The following is a 19,681-nucleotide window of genomic DNA, read 5'->3' on the forward strand; positions in this document are numbered from 1 at the left end:
TTCTTGCCTGCTTTAAAGTGTGCCCACCATTGACTAAAAGGAAAGATCCTGTTTTTTGTAAAATACTAGGCTTACATTCCTACGGAAGAATTAGATATTTTCCACATTTGTCTTTGAAAATGACAGGTCTACAAAAGAAGGAAAACTATTTCTTTTGCTGCAGTACATCACTGAATGTACGAATTTTGCCTGCATCAGAAGTAGGATAGTTGACAAGGAAGAATAAAAGATAAATCAGCTAGGGTAATTATTCTCCCTTCTTCCTATCTCAACCATGACTGTTTCAGATAGAGTTTCTGTAGGAGAGCTCATCACTCTGCAAAGCTGCCTCTGGACAAACATCATCCTTAACACTTACAAGAACTGCACACTGTCACAGGTGTCCCTGCTCCAGTGGCATCTGCCATCATGGGGCTTCTAAGGCCCACCTGTAAATCATTGAATGTCAGCTAGAAGTAGATCATTCAAGAACCTCTTGGGAGCTTTCCTGCTCCTACTATCTGGACACTGCAACTGCAAGTCTCCATTGCTCTGGCCAGGGTTGCTCAGCACTTTGCCATTCAAGTGACAGGAGGGTAGTTTAGGGCCAGTTTAATGAAATCAGCAGATAAATTCTGATTTCTCTCTTTTTCCCTTCACCTCACAGACTGCATATTAGTCATCTCCTTCCCTCTGGCCAGGGGATGGCCTAGAGATGAGGGTCTCCGGTCTCACTCCAGAGACTTAGTCTCCTCCACCTGACAGGACTGTGCTGTTCTCTGACCTTGGATCAACTAACAATATTTTTAAAAAATCACTGCAGATACCTTACTATCCCCTTCCTTCCTCTCACTGCCATCAAGCATCCTGCCCTTCAGGTTCAGTGTAACTGGATGTGCTTTATCATAGGACAGACTGTGTGAACTTTACCAATTAGGGCCCATAACAACGTCTCCACTCATTTCAAAAACCTTTTAATTCAATATGAATCTTTTCATACACTTCAGTTCTTCAACAGACTGTTTGATCAAGATGAAAAACAGTAGAAGTCTGACTAGTAATGGCACAATATTGAAAAGAGAAAAAAAAAGGCAAAATTCAAACTGAAAATTTTCCCAGCCCCTACAGGTTTAGATATTGGTGTTCACTCTCTTGATTATTGCATGTCCTCTAGAAAAAACTATATTTAATTTCTATAGCACAATAGGTGAAATACAGAGATGCAGGTGAAAAAAAAATATTAAAGGTTTTTTCCCCACCCACAACATTAAAATATATAACAATCTTGAGGTACAGTTACAGAACAGTAAGCTAGTAAGATCATGAAAACTGCCCCAAAAATCTTCAATACCTCCCTGTCCCAGGAGGAGCATGTTGCTATCAAGTTTTTTGTCCTGTACATGACAGAAGTTTTGTTGTTTCTCTGATCTGCTGCAGTCTGCAGAGAACAGTGTGATTAAGATACTAACTTTAATGGACAACTCTCCAAGTTATGCTGCTCACCCTGGAAATGTGCTCTGAGATATAGGAAGCAGTAAAGGACTAGACTGTGGCGAATTTTTGCTATTGTTCCTTCTTTTTTTTTTATTTTAAGTGAAATATTTTGATTAGTTAGTTGGCTGAATGGGCTAAGTATCTGCCAAAGGAGACTTGTTGTCTATTATGCAATATGGGGACTACCATCCTTCACTGCTGAACACACTGAAAATATCATGTATAATATAAACATCCCTAGGAAAAATAAATACATTAAACTTACTTATTCTTTTGCCAGCTCCAGCTCGTACCATGTCAATATACCGTGGCTTGGGAATCCAAAATTCAGTTCTATTCGTTGTCCTGGGAAAAAAAGAGGGCAGTATTTTTCCCCAGTCTATGTCACCAGAAGGTTATAGCACATGCCGTACTCCAGAGCACACACTAAATGTCCTTCTTCCTATTCCATCACCTGGTCTCCTAATAACAGAATAAGAAACAGGACTTTGAAAACAGAAAAAAAAAAGAAATAAAACCCCTATATTCACTACACACATACATTACATAAAAACATTCATGCATATTTGTATGTATAGTCGATATAAATAAATTCATTTGCATACTCATGCACACTCTTATGATGCAAAGAAAAATCAGATGCAGATTCAAATAGTCAAACACACAATTCATTAACTTTATAAAATGGCCATAGATACAGAACAGACATAAAATACGTCATTTATTTACTTCAAATATAAAAATATTTTATTTTCCATACAGTCTTTCACAAGCTCCCTTAAATGAGATGCTGTTGATGTAGCATCAGCCCTTTCCATCTATTATTTTCCTTACCACTTAGAGTCATATTTGGGGGAATTGCTGATAAGGAGTTATATGAAGAATGCACAGTGATAATCTGTGGTAATGATTGTTGCTTGACTTAAAATAAAGAGAAGCAGCCTTTTAAGGCCAACATCAGTTCCATGTTTGGATTGTTTCTACTGTTTGGAAGGGGTTGACATGTTTTAAATTACTAAGTAATGTGAAAATACATTACTATCACAAGACTGTTGTCTATGTAAATATTTTATGGGTAGAATCACCCACCATTGGTTAATAAGGTAACAGATTCAAAGCTATTTATGTTGACTCATATTTTTAAGATGAGGAATTCAAAACCAAGAAAATGTGACAGAGTAGATCAGGATGTAAGACAGTGGCTCACAGACAGACTGTTTGTGTCTTGCATGTCATGAACAGCTCTTTTAAATTACTTACTGAAAAGAGATCTGACATTGTCCATGTGAAATATATTAAATGCATAACACAATAAGCCACCTAATGAACTTAAGTTAAATAGCTGTAATTCTTGTTTTTACAGAGGTGAAAGAAAAAGATTCTGATAAGCTTAGTTTCTCTTGAGTCAAGTATTCTCATAAAAATACAAACTAACATCTCCCATGTGTACCTGAGATCAAATGCAACAGGAAACACATCCATCATAAGTGTACATGAATGCTCTCACCCTGGGGTTAACAGTACAACTGGAGAGTAAGTGCAGCTCACGGGCTCAACCTGCAACAACAGCCTTCCCCTTGCCACTCCCTGATCTGCCTTCATTCGCAAGCAACATAAGGACTTCCATGCCGAATCGCTCAGTTTGGACCTGTTTGCTGCCTGGGCTGGTGCAGGCGGTCTTTCTCACTGCTTTTGTCTGATCTTTGTCACACAAGACCAAACAGAATTGCAGGTCTCGCTGTCTCACTGCCACTGTGGAAAGGTCCTACAGTCCACGAAACAGGGAGATGGGGGATGCAGCGATGTTATGCAGTGGCTGCAACATGATGGCTTGCCTTATGCAGAGCCCATCAGAGATGCAGCTTGACAGCCAATGGCCAGCAGGCTTCTGGAAGCCTTCCTCCTCTGCATACTTGCACCAAGAGAGACAAATCCTGTATCACCCTTTCTTCTGGGCAATGCCTCAAAAGCCTGTCTTAATCTTTTGCAAGGACTTGGGCGTAACAAAACATATACAAGAATTGCAGCTGATTTCACAGAACTGCACAACAATGAACTCCTGTGTGCCATTTCTGTGCAGAACAGTCTTTCAAGTTTATAGTAAGGTAAACATTTCCATCAGCTGATCACAAATTTCATCAGAGCCATGGAGGCTTTGACTTAAAGTCTCTCATGAACACTCTGGCCAAACACAATACATGCCTTTGCTTAAATACTGGACCATATGGCCTAATTAATATGCATTTGACGTGTTTGTAACTCAGCTAGTTCCAGGGAGGTCCTCAGGCAGCATTTTAATTCCATTTTACAAGTTGGTCTCCTGCAGTTTTATGGTGTTTCATTAATTTTTGGATAAAATTCTTATGTTCAACATACATTGTACATATTAAGGCAGGGTGAGAGGTGTTCAAGAAGAAGCTGCTTCACAGTATTGACTGTTTCACAGTGGTAAGTGTACAGAGGCATATAATACATTTAGAATAACATGGCAACTTCATACACTAGGATTTAAGCCACAGGATATCAAGGCATCATCCAAACCCGGAGCAGAACGAGAGGTTCCTGTTCTTTTACCACTGGGAGCTCATATCTGAATGTCCTCACTCCTGTATAGCTGGTACCAAGCTGATTTGCCAATACTTGCAGGAACCTCAAGTAGATAATTCAGCCCTCCCTTAAGCCAGGAAAACACTTCTAGAGTGTGTTGACACTTTCAGTACATTTATCATATCAATCCAACAGTTAGAACTATATCTTTAGATGCTCCTTCTAGCAGACTCCATTGTTCATTCACATGTAGATACAGAGCCAAAGTGTTATCCTACTATTCTTAGAAGAACAGGAATGTGTGAAGAATGTTCATGATGAATTTGAAAGAAGGTGGCTATAAAGCCACACTTGCACTCTAGAGGATACATTTAAGCAAGAACTGTAGAGAGAAAAAAGTTTTGTGGAAAAAAAAAAAGATTGCAATTGCAGTGAAAGGATTTCTGAACCTGTAAAGAAGGATATACGTATGTTTTCCTGAGAGGTTGGAGTATGCCCTGAGCAATGTCCTTGCTGACCTGTTCCTAGGAAGAGAAATCATACAGGAGTGACATGTCTAGCTATGTTGAGTGGCACCGTGTGTCACTCCCCATAGGCCAGATCAGAGCTGCATAAGCAGTGAAACTATTTTCATTAAAGTTTAGGCAGACAGTCTAAACTTATGATAGGCATCCTCACACCCTCACACATGACTATTGCACATGCACACAATTGCAGAGCCACAGACACACTCACCCACCCTGAAGCAGCTGAAGATGAAAACAAAAAATCCAAACAAAAAAACCAACTCTTATGTTCACAGTTTAGTGCTGTGAAACCTCACATGGGAATGATCTGTTTCTGGGCTACTAAAATAAAATCCCTGAGAAATGAAGTTTATGATGTGTGAAATAATGTACAAGGACAACACTCCCTCCAGTCCTCAAAATAACTCCCGTGCTCCCCCTGTACACCCAATCGATCTTCCTCTCTGAGGCCACAGCCCAACGGAGCCTCATCCCTTCCACCCTTCATCCCCCCCTTCAGTTTACGCAATAGATTATATGCAATGCATGATATTTGGAAGCCACATCCTGCTGTAGGCAGGGCTGGCCGTATTCCCTAACACAACACTTGGGGATGACTCTGCTTCCAGAAAGTGGAGTTGATGTGCTGGATATGGTTTAATTGGTGCCAGCTTTGTCCTATTAACAAGTGTCGGCTTTCTTCACATGATGCATCAAACAGTGATGTGCCCTTATGCATTAAAGCCTTTTGTATATGTTGATGCCTGATTAGACAGGAAATAGTGCATGGCACCAGGGGATAATTCACGTGAGCAAAGTTACTTGCATGCATATGCATGTGCAAAACCGGGGTTCCAGATGCAAAATACATCTTTTTCTAATCCCTCAGCTGTTCTCTGTGTGTATGTCTATACGCACATTGCATCCTTATTACTTTTTATTATTTTTAAAACTTAAAAACAAAATTGGCTTGAATTAGTTTGAGGATTGGCACCAATCCAAGGCAATTCTTGTTTTAACTGAAAGAGTTTGCCCACTGCTAATTTTAACACAAGTGATTTATTTTATTAACATGGAAGCAAATGGTAAGCACACTCTCCCTTCCTACCAGGAAGCCTTGGAAGCCTAGTACAAAGCCTCGGAAACAATGATACCATAGATCTGGGGAGATGCTCTCTGCCTCGGAAAAGGTGTTTTTGAGAGATGTTTTTCTCTAATTTTCATACCTGCCTTTGCTACCTATGCAAGAAGGAGGGAGCTAAAAGCCTCACACTCCCAGATGTCTGCAAGGACATAACCGAGTGAGACACTTAGTCTAATTATCCTAAGCCTTTCAGTTCCTTTAACTTCAGCGAACATGCAGAGGACCTGGCTCCACTATGGCAGATGGTGAGACTGTAAGCACTACACCTTCAGCTAGGAGAAGGGGCAGGGTTGGGAAAGCAAGGGGTAATTGCTATGTATAGACAGTGCAGTCATTGAGAGACATTTAACCTTTGTCTTTCTTTAATAAAGTTTTTGCAATCTATGAAAGAATGAGTCTGTTATTCCTCATCAAGCTTCGGCACATGACCCAGCTTTTTCTACCATTCAAGGAATGTAATTTAAACTAGATTTAGACTCCTCTGCATGGCCGAGCGTGATGCCCACTGGAATGTTCAGCTTATGAGGAATTGTTTGGTTCAGTTTAAATAAATAAATAGCATTAAAATCTAATCATGGAAAGTGTAGCTGTTAAAAATAGACTGAGGTAGTGCTCACCCAAAGCGCTGAGAAAAGGTATGCGCAGGAGGGATTCTGAGAGGCGATTCATCAAGTGCAGGAGCGACCAGACAACCAATGCTGGCGAGATTTCAGGCACGTAAGCATCACCGCCAAGTTTCCCCACACTGCAGCAGGAGTTTCCAGTGGGAGTTAGACCTGTTTCCATTTTTTTTGCACTTCAGCCACCTGCTTTTCCTTCAATCAGATTCTCCATGGGGACACAAGATCCTCATCGAGCTACCTGTGGTGAGCCTGACACCCAGCATGAAAACCACCATGTGCAGCATTTCTCCACCAGTTGAAGCAGCTCTTTAAAAATGAAGTAATGATGTTAGAAAGGATCTTACCTTTTTTTTTTTTTTTTTTTTTGGTAGATATTGATGCTGAGTTTTGTTTCTCTGTGCCACAGTAAAACCTCAGTAAGCAAAAGATGTCATGAATCCAGATGGTAAAGACAGGTTCTCTCTCAAATTGTTTCACCTTGTGCCCCTTCCTGCTTACTTTCAGTCATCAGCCTTAAATATGAAACTGTTATTATTCTTGATTAGGACATACAAGTTTATTAGGGCATTTGATGAAAAAAACTTGCAAGACTTTTAAGGTACTGGGTTCCATTATCAGGTTGGGTTTTGAGTATCTGTGAATATTAATGAATGGAAAAGAATATTCTCTCTGGTGCAACACAGTTTGGATTTTCCAGGATGTTCTGGGAACAGACAAGAGGACTAGCTATGGTGCATCATGGGACCTTTAAAGTAACCTGGAACCCAGCCAGGAGAGCTTAGTCCAAACAGCAGCTGCTGCAAAGACCTGGGGTAGCTTTTCCAAACGAGAGCACTCCCTTTTTCACTAACATTTTCTGTTGAAATTCCACTGAATTCCACTTTCCTTTTTCCTCCTGCAAAATTAAATGCTTACAGAAAACAAAACTTTCTGACCAGCTGTACTGAAGCGTACCAGGGTTTCTTGGTAGTCGAATTTCTGTCTATACACTTTTGACAGACAAATGATGGTGCTGTCAGTAGGCATGGTAGACAGGTGCTCAGCTGCCTGCTCCACCCACACTGCACAGAGAACAGATCAACTCATGCATCTGCTTCTGAGCCACTAGGTTACAGTGAGATTTGGTTTAAATTATTACTGATTAGAACTTGCTTTAGGATACTGATTTACACATGAAATCTCTGCAGGAACTGACTGATCAGTGGGCCAGGTCCTCCTGCTGTGAGGACCAGATGGACAGCCTAGAGCAATGACTGTATCCCTTCTCCAAAGGTGAGCTCTGCCTATGACTCAGCTAAGCCTAGTTCTGCGTACAGCTAGTCATCTCCTTGTCCCTAGACCTTACAATTTCCATATATAAGGCAGGCAAGGGATGGGAGTGCAAACAACGTTTTTCCGAAAGGAAATCCGTCACTCAAGGTCGTTCAGTCACAGACAAGATTTCCTGAGTCTTCTTCCAGTGACCTGTGCTCACTGCTATTGGCTCAGACAATTCCCAATTCAGATCTTAAGTGTCATGGGTGACATCAGGTCACCTGAGAAATCTCACTAAAGGCTTTAGAAAATGTATGTCAGTGTAAAGTTTTTCAGGAGCAAATAAAGGAAGTAAAAAATCTATGTGAAATATGTACATGCATGATGAATGCTGCTAAAGAAAGCTACATAAGACTTCCAGTTCATTCACTTGTTAATTTATTAAAGGGCCCAAGAGCATGCAGGTGCCAAAAGAATAATTTCTCTGACACCCTGGTTCTAAAAACCTGCCAAATGAATCTTCCTCCTTTACCCAATGCATCTAACCATTAACAGATCAATTACTCCATCTGCATGTTGCTGCCACTGGGCTATTTACATTTGATAGGGAATACTTGAAAAGCTCACAGTTTGAAAAGCTTGTCTCAGTATGGCCCAGAGCAATGGAAAGGAACAAAGAAGAGAAGCGATAGTGGCATTTAAAGGTGGGTTGCCACAGAGCACAGATGGGATCCAAGAGCATAAGTAAAATCCCAAAAGAAGGAGCAGCGTGGAAGAAGATGCCGGGCAGGTCTGCTGTGTGCAGCAGTGGTGGTGCCGTCTCTGAGGCTGCCCATCTCTGAGCCAGCAGCAGCCTGGGCCAATGCCTCCTGGTGACTCAGTGCGGCAGGGTGTGACAGCTCCAGAAGCTGTGCAGCCGCACTGTTGTGGCACTCAGCTTTGGCTAGTAACATCAGCTTCTCTGTTGGACACATTGAGTCAGCCACAGCGTCGCTAGGATGTGGAAATATTGCCCCCAGTCCTAAGGCTGGCTTTACTTCTGGATAGTTGTACCATGCTCAGCCATGCAGGGTATAACTGACCACTCAGTGGAGGAAAAAAGGAAGCAATGACAGATAAATGGCAAACAAAGCAGGGTCAAAGAGGGGTCCAACAGGGAGTGACAGTGGAAAAACACAGCTGTACAAATGGTTTTGAAAATGAGAACTCTGAATCTGGAAAAAAAAAGAGAGTAAGTTTCCTCCTCATACCCTTGAATTAGACAGCATGCTTCAGCATGGCTGTATACTGCTTGGCCGAACTGTGAAGCAAATCACATTTATCTGCTGAGATATGTATTCATCATATGTTTCAAAAAAGTGCACTCTCAGACCCAGGGAAACTCCATGAGTTCCTGGAGACTCTTAAGCTCCGAGTTTCTCACCTACAACACCTTCCACACTGAAATCTCAAATTCAAAGTTCCTTTAGTGTTGCATAGGAAGATCACAGAACAGCTACTGTAGTGCAACTCTCTCTTTTCAAACATCCATTTGAAATTTAGTACCTAGTCACTCCCTTTCCTTCCTCCTGCTCTGAAACCTGCAGCTCCACCAATGTAAAAATAGCTGGCGTGGAAGGCTTATTTCTCTTGCTAGAGAACTGATAGCTGTGGTTGTTTGAAATGTGGAAGCACTGCCCAAACAATTAATCTTGCTGCTCTTCCCCAGCCCTTTTCTTACTTTGCTGCTTTTCCAAAACATTATTTCTTATTTGCAGATAGCCAGTTGCATGGCTGTGCTGATGAGACTGTCCGGATGCACCATGGGAAATAGTAAAGAAAGCTTTAAGAGGTACCTTTCATACTCTTGAGGTCATCTGCTGACTTTTCCTTAAGTAGTCCAGGAACAGCTAAAAATATCTGAATATAACACACATAGAGAATATATTTCAACTGAAGCAAATGGAATAAGCAGTAAAAAATAAAAACAAAGAAACTGAGTCCAAATCATCACTCATCAATAAAAACCTCATTCTGACATATGGTTATGTTTGTGGTTTTGTGTGATATCTAAATATAAAAGGGAAGAACACCAATTTTTTTAAAAAACACTGATCTTAAAATGGGGCAAAAATCAAGGCATGTGGATGCACATGTCCATTAACTGCGTGAGAAGCAGAGTTACTTCTGCCTGATCACAACTTTTGAAATCTAGTCTCAAGATTATTCTTCAGATGATGATTAATATATGCTATGGTTTAAAAGGGTATCCATTTGCCCTATTAATTCTCTATTAAATGTTCTGTTCCCCTGCACTGTTATATTTGCCAGATTGAATGGGCTGCTGCTTCTCTTTTTTCCTTCTCTTTTTTCGTTCTCTTTTTTCCTTCTCTTTTCTTAATGGTGCAGTTTTGAAAAGGCTGTTTGCAAACTTATTTTGGGATGATAATCTCCAGCAAATGCCAAGCTGGTTTAAAGAGAAAGCTTCTGAACATTCACAAGGGCCTGTTGTAAGCATGCTGGAAATACTTGGAAAATATTATAATCTTTAAATTATGCTCAGCTGGACTGTCAAGTGCCAATGGTGTACTCCAGATAAGTTGTTCCCCTGGAGTCTCACAAAAGTTTGTAGAAACCTATTTAATGTTATATTTATTACATCTGCACACCTTTTGGCTCCATCAAATTAAAGATTTTTTAATAAAAAAAAGGTGGATGTATTCTAGTTGCATGAAGATGAAGACTCTATGTAATGAGATAATCTACCTGTGATCTACTGCCAGCTTGACTGCGACATAGTTCAAGGTAAAATGTGTTTAGAGATCTGAAGTAGTAGATTACCAGCAAAGAAAACATTCCTGTTTCCTTATCTCAGGGAGACTGGCTTCCTGCTAGTTGTGGATCCTCCTCCTGCATGAAGAACTAAAATACCCTTGTTCAGCATTTTTGATTTCACCTTGTAGTCATAATGGAGGTTATGTATAATCTCTGTGGCTGTTCAGATTCCCTTTTTGGCTCTCACAGTGGGCAGTACTGGAGTTCATGCAGTATCATAAGACATGACTCCATAGCACATTAATTATATAGGGTTTTCAAAGTACTTTGAAGATGAAAAGTGCTGTACCAGTGCCACTCCAGGTATTATTATTATTTATATAGCATACATAATCATTAGTGGAAGCCTAGCTTTAAGTCCCTTTGGGACTAAAGTGGGAGGAAGATTTGGACAAACTCCATGTCCTTGCACTTTCACTGCATCTGGTTAAGGCACATAACTAGCATTCTGAGTTCCTCTGCTTAATTATAAAATACTATGAAAAAGCAAGTGATTGAAGCAAATGTGGGCTCCTGTGAGGTGAGATAGATACAAAATTACTTTCTAAGCTGCCACTCAAAACTTATAGTAGTTAACACCTGTGAGATTCATTCTGAATGAAATTAATAGAATTATTTCACTCATTCTGAATGAATGAAATAGGAGAAACACCAGCTTGTTAATTAATAGACATTTAACGGAGCAGGATATTCTAAGGTATTTGAGGGCTGCTTACCACATGATGCAAGGAAAAAAGAATCACTACAAAAAGCTTTTTCAGTAGAAAACATTAAATACCTGTTGCATAGGTGACAGCAGAAAAGAAGTGGGTGGTGGGAGAATATGGCTGCATGGGAGGAGTGGAGAAGAAGATGAACAGGCTATTACAGCTCCCAGATGAATCCCCTGCCAAAGTGTAAGAGGGAGGAATATCGGCAGTTTTCACCATCATCCATGCAGAAATCCCTTCACGCTTTGACAGCTAGACTTACTTTTCATGACAAGGAACGGCAATTGACTAGCTTGCCTTGATTCTACAGGAAATCCTACGGGAAACAATCCAGATCCACTTTTTCTACTCACACACCCTTTGACAGCACTAACTGAACATCCACCCTACCACTGAGGGATTGACCGCTATAGTCAGTCCGAAGTCCACAGAGCTGGGGGGTACCAACAGCAGAATAGAAGCAGAAGAAATTCCTCAGAGATTGTCCCAGACCTCAGCAAGTTACATGAGGCCCACGGATTCATGGTTGGATACTCTGTGTGCTCCTGAGATAAAACTTGAACAAGAAAAGGTGCTAAGCAAAGCTCAGAGCAGGGTTTTCATTCCACGTCACTCAACAGAAACTCCTTGTCCTCAACAGAAGAACGCCAGGTCAGACCAGGTAGGATTCTTGCCTGAGTAATGCTGTTACGCCTCCACACACAAAACCTAGGTGACAATCTTACAGTTGGCTATATATTCGGCTTTCAAACACCTATGATGAGTCTCCCAAATATATTGCAGAGTACTCCCATCGAAACACTTTGAAGTAATGATGCATAGATAATTTTGAATATTCCCCTTTGAATAGGGAAATTCAAAGTGTAAGCAGAGCCTGTGTTTTGAAGAGGCCTTCCTGTGGAGGGTGTCCTATTATATGTAAATACCACTGAGAATAGCATGCAAATATGGTCATTAGCGAAGGTTTGAACTTTTCCAGAACAATTTCAAGTTTGAGCCAAGCTACCTCAACCTTCAAAGGCAGCAAACTTTATGACTCAGCAGAAGTTGAGACTGAAAAAGCCTGTTTCAGCAAGGACCAGTAGTTTTAAGATGCTAAAGTATCCAGAGGCTTTTCTAATCCCTTAAGCTATTTTCCATGCTGTTTTCCTATTCAGTTAGTTGCAGACGAGTAACAGAGAACTACTCCATATTCCATGATTGCACTGTTTTGCTATCAATTATCATTGTATTTCGTTAATATTTGAGGCCGTTTATGGTTTCCCCTAACAAGATTATATTGTAGATAGAAAAAGAAGGAGGAAGAGGAGGATGCAAAACTCCTATCCAAGCAAAGCTCACAGAAGTGCTACTGAGAACAGAGGTGCATTCAGCAGCATGGAAAAAAATGCTGAGGTGTTTTCCTAATGTAGGCTTGTGTATATTTGACATGGACATCATATAAATGTATTTAATTACATTGACAGAGTTCACATCTGTTTGTAAAAAACCAAAACCTTTAGACTACTTTTCATAAACTTGCCTCTGCACTAAGTTAGAGTAAAAAGAAAGTTGTGAGGAAATAGTATGATTACACATATTCAAGTGGTCACCATTCAAGACGTAGTAGCTTATACCTGTAAGCTTTCCCTTTGCAGTTATATCGATGAAAATAAGATGTCATATCTTTCTGTATCCAACACGTTTATGTCTGAAATAGCCAGGAACTTTTACATTGATTTAAATGACTGAAACCCTGGAACTCACGTGAGCATTTTCTGTCAGTTCTAATGGGAAGCACTACTGTGATCTAGGCTTGTTTCAAGGAGCAATTTAAATGTCTGAACATTTTCCCTTTTATCCTGGTCTAAGCTCACGTCTCATTTTGTTATGCACACTTCCTCAACATAGTAGCAGAGACCCAGTCTTTTCAAGTGACGGGAGAGTCCAGTCACCAGAAAGCCATTACTTTTGACTGGTTGACTCCCTTGACTGTGTGTTACTAACCCAGTACTGCCTATCCCAGACTTTCTGCCTCTAGCTTCTAGCACTATGCTTCTTCAGCACTTAAAAGGAGTTAAAGAAAAATGATCACTGTAAAAACACGTATGTCTTTGCCCAAGGTGTCTTTGCATTGCAAATTCCAGCAAGCCAGTAAGCTGGCTGCAGCATTTGGCTACCATGAGAAAAGCGTGAGGGCAGCCATTTTGGAGGCAGTTGGGTTTTGCCAGATTACTGACCCAGTGTATCTCAACAGTTTCTAAACATAGTACCCATAGATAATGCTTACTATGTACATATGCACAGTGTCTGTATTGCTTCATAGGGTCTCCTGGCAGTGCTGCACATTAGGAAGTATTTAAGGCACGTTTAAGACAAACATTATTTTTTGTGTCTATCAAAATACCTTTTAAATAAGTACAGGAACCAATAAGCTCTTCCTGTTTCAATCTAGTGATGGGCTAGCATCATGTAATTTATATCTGACACACTTTCCAGGACTGACAGAATCTGGGTGTGAATATGTCCTTAGGCACAGTCAAAAGCACACGGTTTAAGTTAGGGAAAGGCAGTCATATTTTTGCAGAGCTGATCTTATAGCTCCATGTTTCTGGAGCCATTATGTTAGAATAAATTAGAATAAAATGAAGGACCCTCAAATAGCTTCAAGGGACTGAGCCAGAGAATATGTCTAGGTAGTGATTTCTCAGACATGACTTATGCTTCTGACCTCATTATCTATGTTGGCAGTAGCAACGAAAGTAATGTAAGGGGTAGCTTCAACAGCTCTGTACCAGCAGAGGACTGGGTTTTTTTTGCCAGAGAAATCCTCAAGGACCATGCATCTCACCTTAGTCCTCAGAGTCCTCTGGCAGATCTAACTGCAATGGTTGGAGTGAACAGCATGAGAAGGAAAGGAGGATATCTTCAAGGAGATTATGGTCAGTCTGACTATTTGTATAATACACCGCATTAAAAAAAAATTTACGTCAGGGGTAGTTCATGAGCTCAGTAGAAGGCTCAGTCCTGCCAGGTTTGGATTAGCAGTAAATACAGAGAGAAAGTTCTACAGGAGGAAGGTAAATCATGTTTTCGGACCTATTTGTTTAAATTCTGGAAAAGGGAGCAGTGCTAATCATGGAAGAATGAAACAAAGAATTAAAAGTAGTCCTGACTCAATGGGGTAGAAACAGCTGCCACGAAAACTGGAAGAGGTTTTGATATGACATACCCAGAACTCCATATTAACCAGTCAAGATAACTTCAGATCTGGATCGAGTCACAGATCTGAGCTGCAAAACTCTATGTCTTACATCACTTTTTTTTTTTTTTTTTTTTTCCCTTGAACCAATACCAAGCTGCAGAGAAATTCTGAGGGAAACACCAGCTTGATAGTAAAGTGTGATCAAGCGCTGGTGATGCTGTGTAGCAGTGCAGCACCGCAGCACCGCAGCCAGCTGTGGTTCTGGAATGGTGAGATGAATACATCATTTAAAAATGATTGATTTCAAGGGGTGTGACAGGTGCACTCACAAAGTTTGTTCCAGTTCTCAAACTATTACTGTAGTTTCCACTTTAAATATGGAAATTTCATTTCTAAATTAGGAAATAAACTTCAGTTTGTGCTCCAGTATTTAAAACATCTTGAAATTACATGATCTGAATATAGATCTTAGGCTGCCTGTAACTTGTCCTTCTAACTTTACTCTTTACAAACATTTCACATTGCTGGGCCAGGGTGGGGACCTTAGGATGAATTTGCCTTTATTCAAAATACTTCTACACAAAACATAAACACAAATTTTAAACACTTAACAGGTCTTGAATTTGAGGGGTTTTTCTTTTTTTTTTCTTTTTTTTTTGTAACCCTGCTTTTGTTTTAAGTACCTTCAGAGATGTGTATTTTTACAGCATCTTTTCCAGTTTGAATTCCGTACCTAACATATCCTTCTACAGAGGTTGAGAAGTACGCACTAGCATTGTACCACACATTATTTTTTGTCAGCTGCAGACAATGCTACTGCAGTTGCAGAGAGGCACTGGGAGGAAGTGCATAAAGAATTGGATTAATGGCACAAAAAAAAATTATGCGTGTGATGACTTTGAAGTGTGCAATAAATACACTCCACAGACATAAATCTAGGTGACAGAAATGGCCCATGGAACATCTTTATCCTACACATGCACCCACATGCATTACCACAAAAAAAAAAAAAAAAAGCTTCGACAGCCTTGGCACTCAAGCACAAATTTATATTTGTTGTCCAAGATGCCCCAAAGAACAGTCTTTAACTTGGGACATTTTGTCTTAGGGTGAGACCTTCTCTGGATGTTTCCGTAGACACCTTTCCAAGGGCATGATCCTCACAAAATGCTTGGAATGTCCCTCCCTTTGTACAGACTAACTAGGAGAAGCCAGCTTGAACATGACTCATTGTTATAATTTAAGGAATACTTCAAGGTCTCATTCCTTGTGCTGGTGTAGTACTTCTCAGAGCTGTAAATCCACTACCACTGACCTGCTTATTTTTCCCCTTCTTTACTAATGGGTGGGGGAAGTATTTGGACTTAAAATGACAAGCAAATTTGGAAGTAGAACACTGTATGATAACTGCATGACCATTGTATTTTGATTTTTCAAATAAGAAAAGGAGTTGAATCACCTTTCCTTTAGAGTCCAATGCTGGAAAGTCAAGTACTGTCTTCACCAGTGACAGTGACCTACATGGTGAAGCAGTAAGCAGTATGTGAAATCGAGCCTTATCAAAATCATCTTTTTCCCATTAACTCTGAAGGAATGAGAATTTCATTCCAGAAATTGAAACTGACTGTCAGTCAAGCCATCTAATTACATGTGGAAATGTAAACTAGAAGCAATGATTTAATAATGTTGAATCTAGGCCATACATAAAAACTGCTGGAAAACCTGTGTGATAGTATCTTACTACTATCTTTTAAAAAATAGTTTGCAAATAAATACGTATTTTCTGGGGTTCATGGCAAGATTTGAATTACAGTAGTTCATGCTGAGTATGCCTTTGTTCCAGGACTGGCACAAACGATGCTTGTTTTTCCAGTGTTGTGAGGGTATCTGATTCTGGTCCTGCGAAATTTCAGTTCAAAGTAAATCCAGACAGCTTAAATAAAGGATACTGCTGAAATGCTGAGTGACTGGGGAAAAATTAAGAGGGAAGGAAGAAGTTTGCATTATAAGACTGAAACAAAAGATATATGGACATATAAAACAGTAAAAGACAATTAGAAAATATATTTATACTAAATTAAAACTTTATTGACTAATGTTCTCCAGACAACATGATCCGATGGACTATGGTTGCATACATGCAATGAAGTTGAACACAACAGTAGTTTAACATGGAATGTCAAACAAATTAATATGATGTATTAAACGAAACATTTATCTGTGTTGCTGCAAAATGAAACCAAGCTACGTATTTTCCTTGGTCAATCTGTGTTCAGCTAAGAGGCTATGCATTTGAAGAAACTGGTAGATTTCTTTAGCATATATTTCAAATAAATTAGCTAGAATTGTACTCTTTAAAAATCCTTTCAACTTCACTTGCATTTCAAACAAAATCTAAGTGTAAACACTAAAGTTGCTAGAGCCATCTAGAAAGACCTAACTGTCAAACTCAGAGTGGACATTACAGTTCAGTAAATATGAATATCCAGAACAAGAAAAATACCAGTTACTGCAAAAGTCATGTAGGTATATTTTATTATTAATCCAGCACAAAGCATTTCTTCTAAGTTTCTCACGTAAAAGACTAAAGCTTGCTTACAGTACTACATCTTCTATCATTCAAGCATCATTATTACCTATCAGGGAGATTGGCTAGATGACCTAACGGGTCTTTTCCACCCCTAACTTCTACAAAAGAAAATCATTCATGCCAGCAAGAACATGGTTCGCTACATCTTGGGCTTGATCCTGTAGCCTTCATTCAGGCAAAACTCCCATTGACTTAAAAGAGAGATTTTCCAGAGCAAGACATTCAGGATTAGGCCCTTTTTAATTTTTCTTTTTAAAAAAGCATCCATTTAGGATACATGGAAAATATTCTATAGAATTAAAAAAATATAATGACATGTGCTTCACTTGCATTGAAGGAATCAGAGAATGTAAACACCATAGTGGCCCACATCTTCACAATATCCATGAGAAAGTGTCAACTGCAACTAATCTGTGTGCTTTTACATCTCAACGTATGCTTCTGAGGGTGTTTTGTGTATACCTTTACCTCCACATCCACACACTTACGTACACCTTTAATATATACAAAGGTGTGAAAAAATTCACTAAAGGCAGCTGCTTGCCTGTCTCAATGTGTAAATCTGCAAGTGGCAACAAACTGGGTTTTATATGATGCTAATTAGACTGTATGTGAGCAGCAGGACACGAATATTGCTGTGGGCAAGAGAGTGTGGTTGCCGGTTCTATGAGTGTGGAGCCATCTCACTTACATCACAAAATCTAGCTGTGTGAAGAGCTGGAAAAGCAGGTGACCAAACTATTTCTCAGTGGGCCATGTCTGAAATTTGAGTTGAATGATTTAAAGGCTGTAGATTGCCCTCACAGGAGCCTTTCAACAACCTGGAGGACCATGTAGGAAAGTTTACCTTCAAAGTGCACTTTCTAAGAATGGAATGTTCTTGACAGGGAAATGATCAGAGGCAATCCTGGACTTTTTTGCTTGTTGAATAGGAAAAATGTTTTCATCTTCAGACAGCACTTCACCCTGACAAATGTGAGTTCAGTTATTATTGGGTTTTAGTATTACTGAAGATTCTTTAGAAACAAACACGATAGTACACACATACACATACACTCAGATATTTACAGCCTTTCTATAGAAAAACAACCCTCTACCTTAGTACTGACTAGCTATCTTTTTTTTTTAGTATTTAAATTCTTTAAACCAGCTACATTAAATACCAATGTGTACTGTACCACCCCACACCAACCCCACATCCCCCCCCAAAACAGCAAGTATTTTAAAAGTTTGTTCACTTGTTTGTTTTTGCAATTGTTAAAATCTCCTGCTTGAGACTGTTAAGTACCACCTCCACTGGAACAAGATCAGCACTGACTGCATCTTCCAATGCATGTCGTTTCATAGTTGAGCAAGTACTGCAGCTAGAAGCTTAGATCTCCAGGTCGTCAGGTCGAGGCCTGCTGCTGGCTCGGCTGCTGGCTCTGCTGGGAGGCCTCTGGTCCACAATGGTGAGAGGTTGCAGCTCATGTCCCGACGCCAGTTTTTTAGTGTTCTGGTGCTCATCGGAGAAGTCGAAGGGCTGGGCGTGTGAGTTGGAGATGGTGCTGCCAGCCTGTCCCATTCTGTTCTGCTCCGCACTGTAGTTGGCCCAGTTTTGCTCACTGGCTTGCTTATTGTAGTTACGACAGGAAGAATTGTTCCTGTCTCCGGTAACAAGCTTGTACCCTGGGGGAGACATGGGAGACAAGGGGGCGGTCGGTGAGGAGCAGCCATTGTAATAAGCATATTTGGGGGAGCCACAGTCCTTGGAAGGGCTCATGGCACCGCTGTGGGAGTAGGGGTCGGTTTTCCCTTTCACACGATCCTTGACACCCTTGAAGAACACATAGAAAAGCTCGATGATGTTCAAGGCAAGAGACACCAAGGACACAACCAGCATGAAGAGAATGAAGATGGTTTTCTCAGTTGGACGGGAGAGGAAACAGTCCACTCTGTGTGGGCATGGATCTCGCTCACAGGTGTAGATGGCATTCAGGCTGAACCCATAAATGTACCACTGTATCAGCAAGAAAGCCACCTCGAAGACAGATTTAAACAGGATACTGATGATGTAAGTACGAAGCAGTCCCCCACGCATCTTCACTTTGCCATGTTCTTCAATCCCATACTTGAATTTTTTAATTTCTATTTGCTTGAGGTGCATATCCACATTCACACCATCATTTTGGACCACCTTGAGCTCTTCTTCTCTTTTGTTCAGTTTCTCTTCTTTCCTCATGACATAGAACACATGCGCCAGGTACAAAAGTGTAGGTACAGACACAAATATGATTTGCAGAACCCAGAAGCGTACATGGGAGATGGGGAAGGACTTGTCATAGCAGACATTCTCGCAACCAGGCTGTTGAGTGTTGCACCGGAAAGCAGACTGTTCATCTCCCCACGCAGATTCGACTGCTGTCCCCAACAGCAAGATTCGGAAAATAAAGAGGACAGACAGCCACACTTTCCCTCCTGCAGTAGAATAGGCTTGAACCTTGTCAAGAAGTTTTCCCAAGGCACTCCAATCACCCATCTTCACAGGATGCTGGCTAAAGAAGGACACAAAGAAAAAAAATAATGCTGGTTAAGACAGAGCTTTAATAGCTTTGATACACTAAAATCACAGATCAATGCTAACGGAGCAGTGATGTCAACTTTGTTTTAATTCATGTGTTTTACATGATCTGAAGAGAAACCAGAGTTTCAGTTAGTCTGCAAGTGGAGCGGGAAGTCAGGGAAACTGAAGAGAGATGTAACATACAAAGTCTCAGAGCACAATGAAAAAAGAGATTTCTAAGTGTCTTAGAAATCCGGTCTTCAAGAAGTTCATGACAACCCTCAGTTGCTGCAG

The 19,681-nt window shown here is 40.3% G+C and overlaps 1 protein-coding gene across 1 annotated transcript; it reads right to left on the minus strand.

Moving 5' to 3' along the window:
• Positions 1-18,217: 18,217 nt before the first annotated feature.
• Positions 18,218-19,363, minus strand: GJA1 (gap junction protein alpha 1). The gene has a single exon (XM_086461258.1). The coding sequence runs from the start codon at positions 19,361-19,363 to the stop codon at positions 18,218-18,220; it is 1,146 nt and encodes a 381-aa protein (XP_086317384.1).
• Between the last annotated feature and the right edge of the window lie 318 nt (positions 19,364-19,681).

Source organism: Leptosomus discolor, chromosome 2 (assembly GCF_034619465.1).
Source record: "Leptosomus discolor isolate bLepDis1 chromosome 2, bLepDis1.hap2, whole genome shotgun sequence".
Lineage (NCBI taxonomy): Eukaryota > Metazoa > Chordata > Aves > Leptosomiformes > Leptosomidae > Leptosomus > Leptosomus discolor.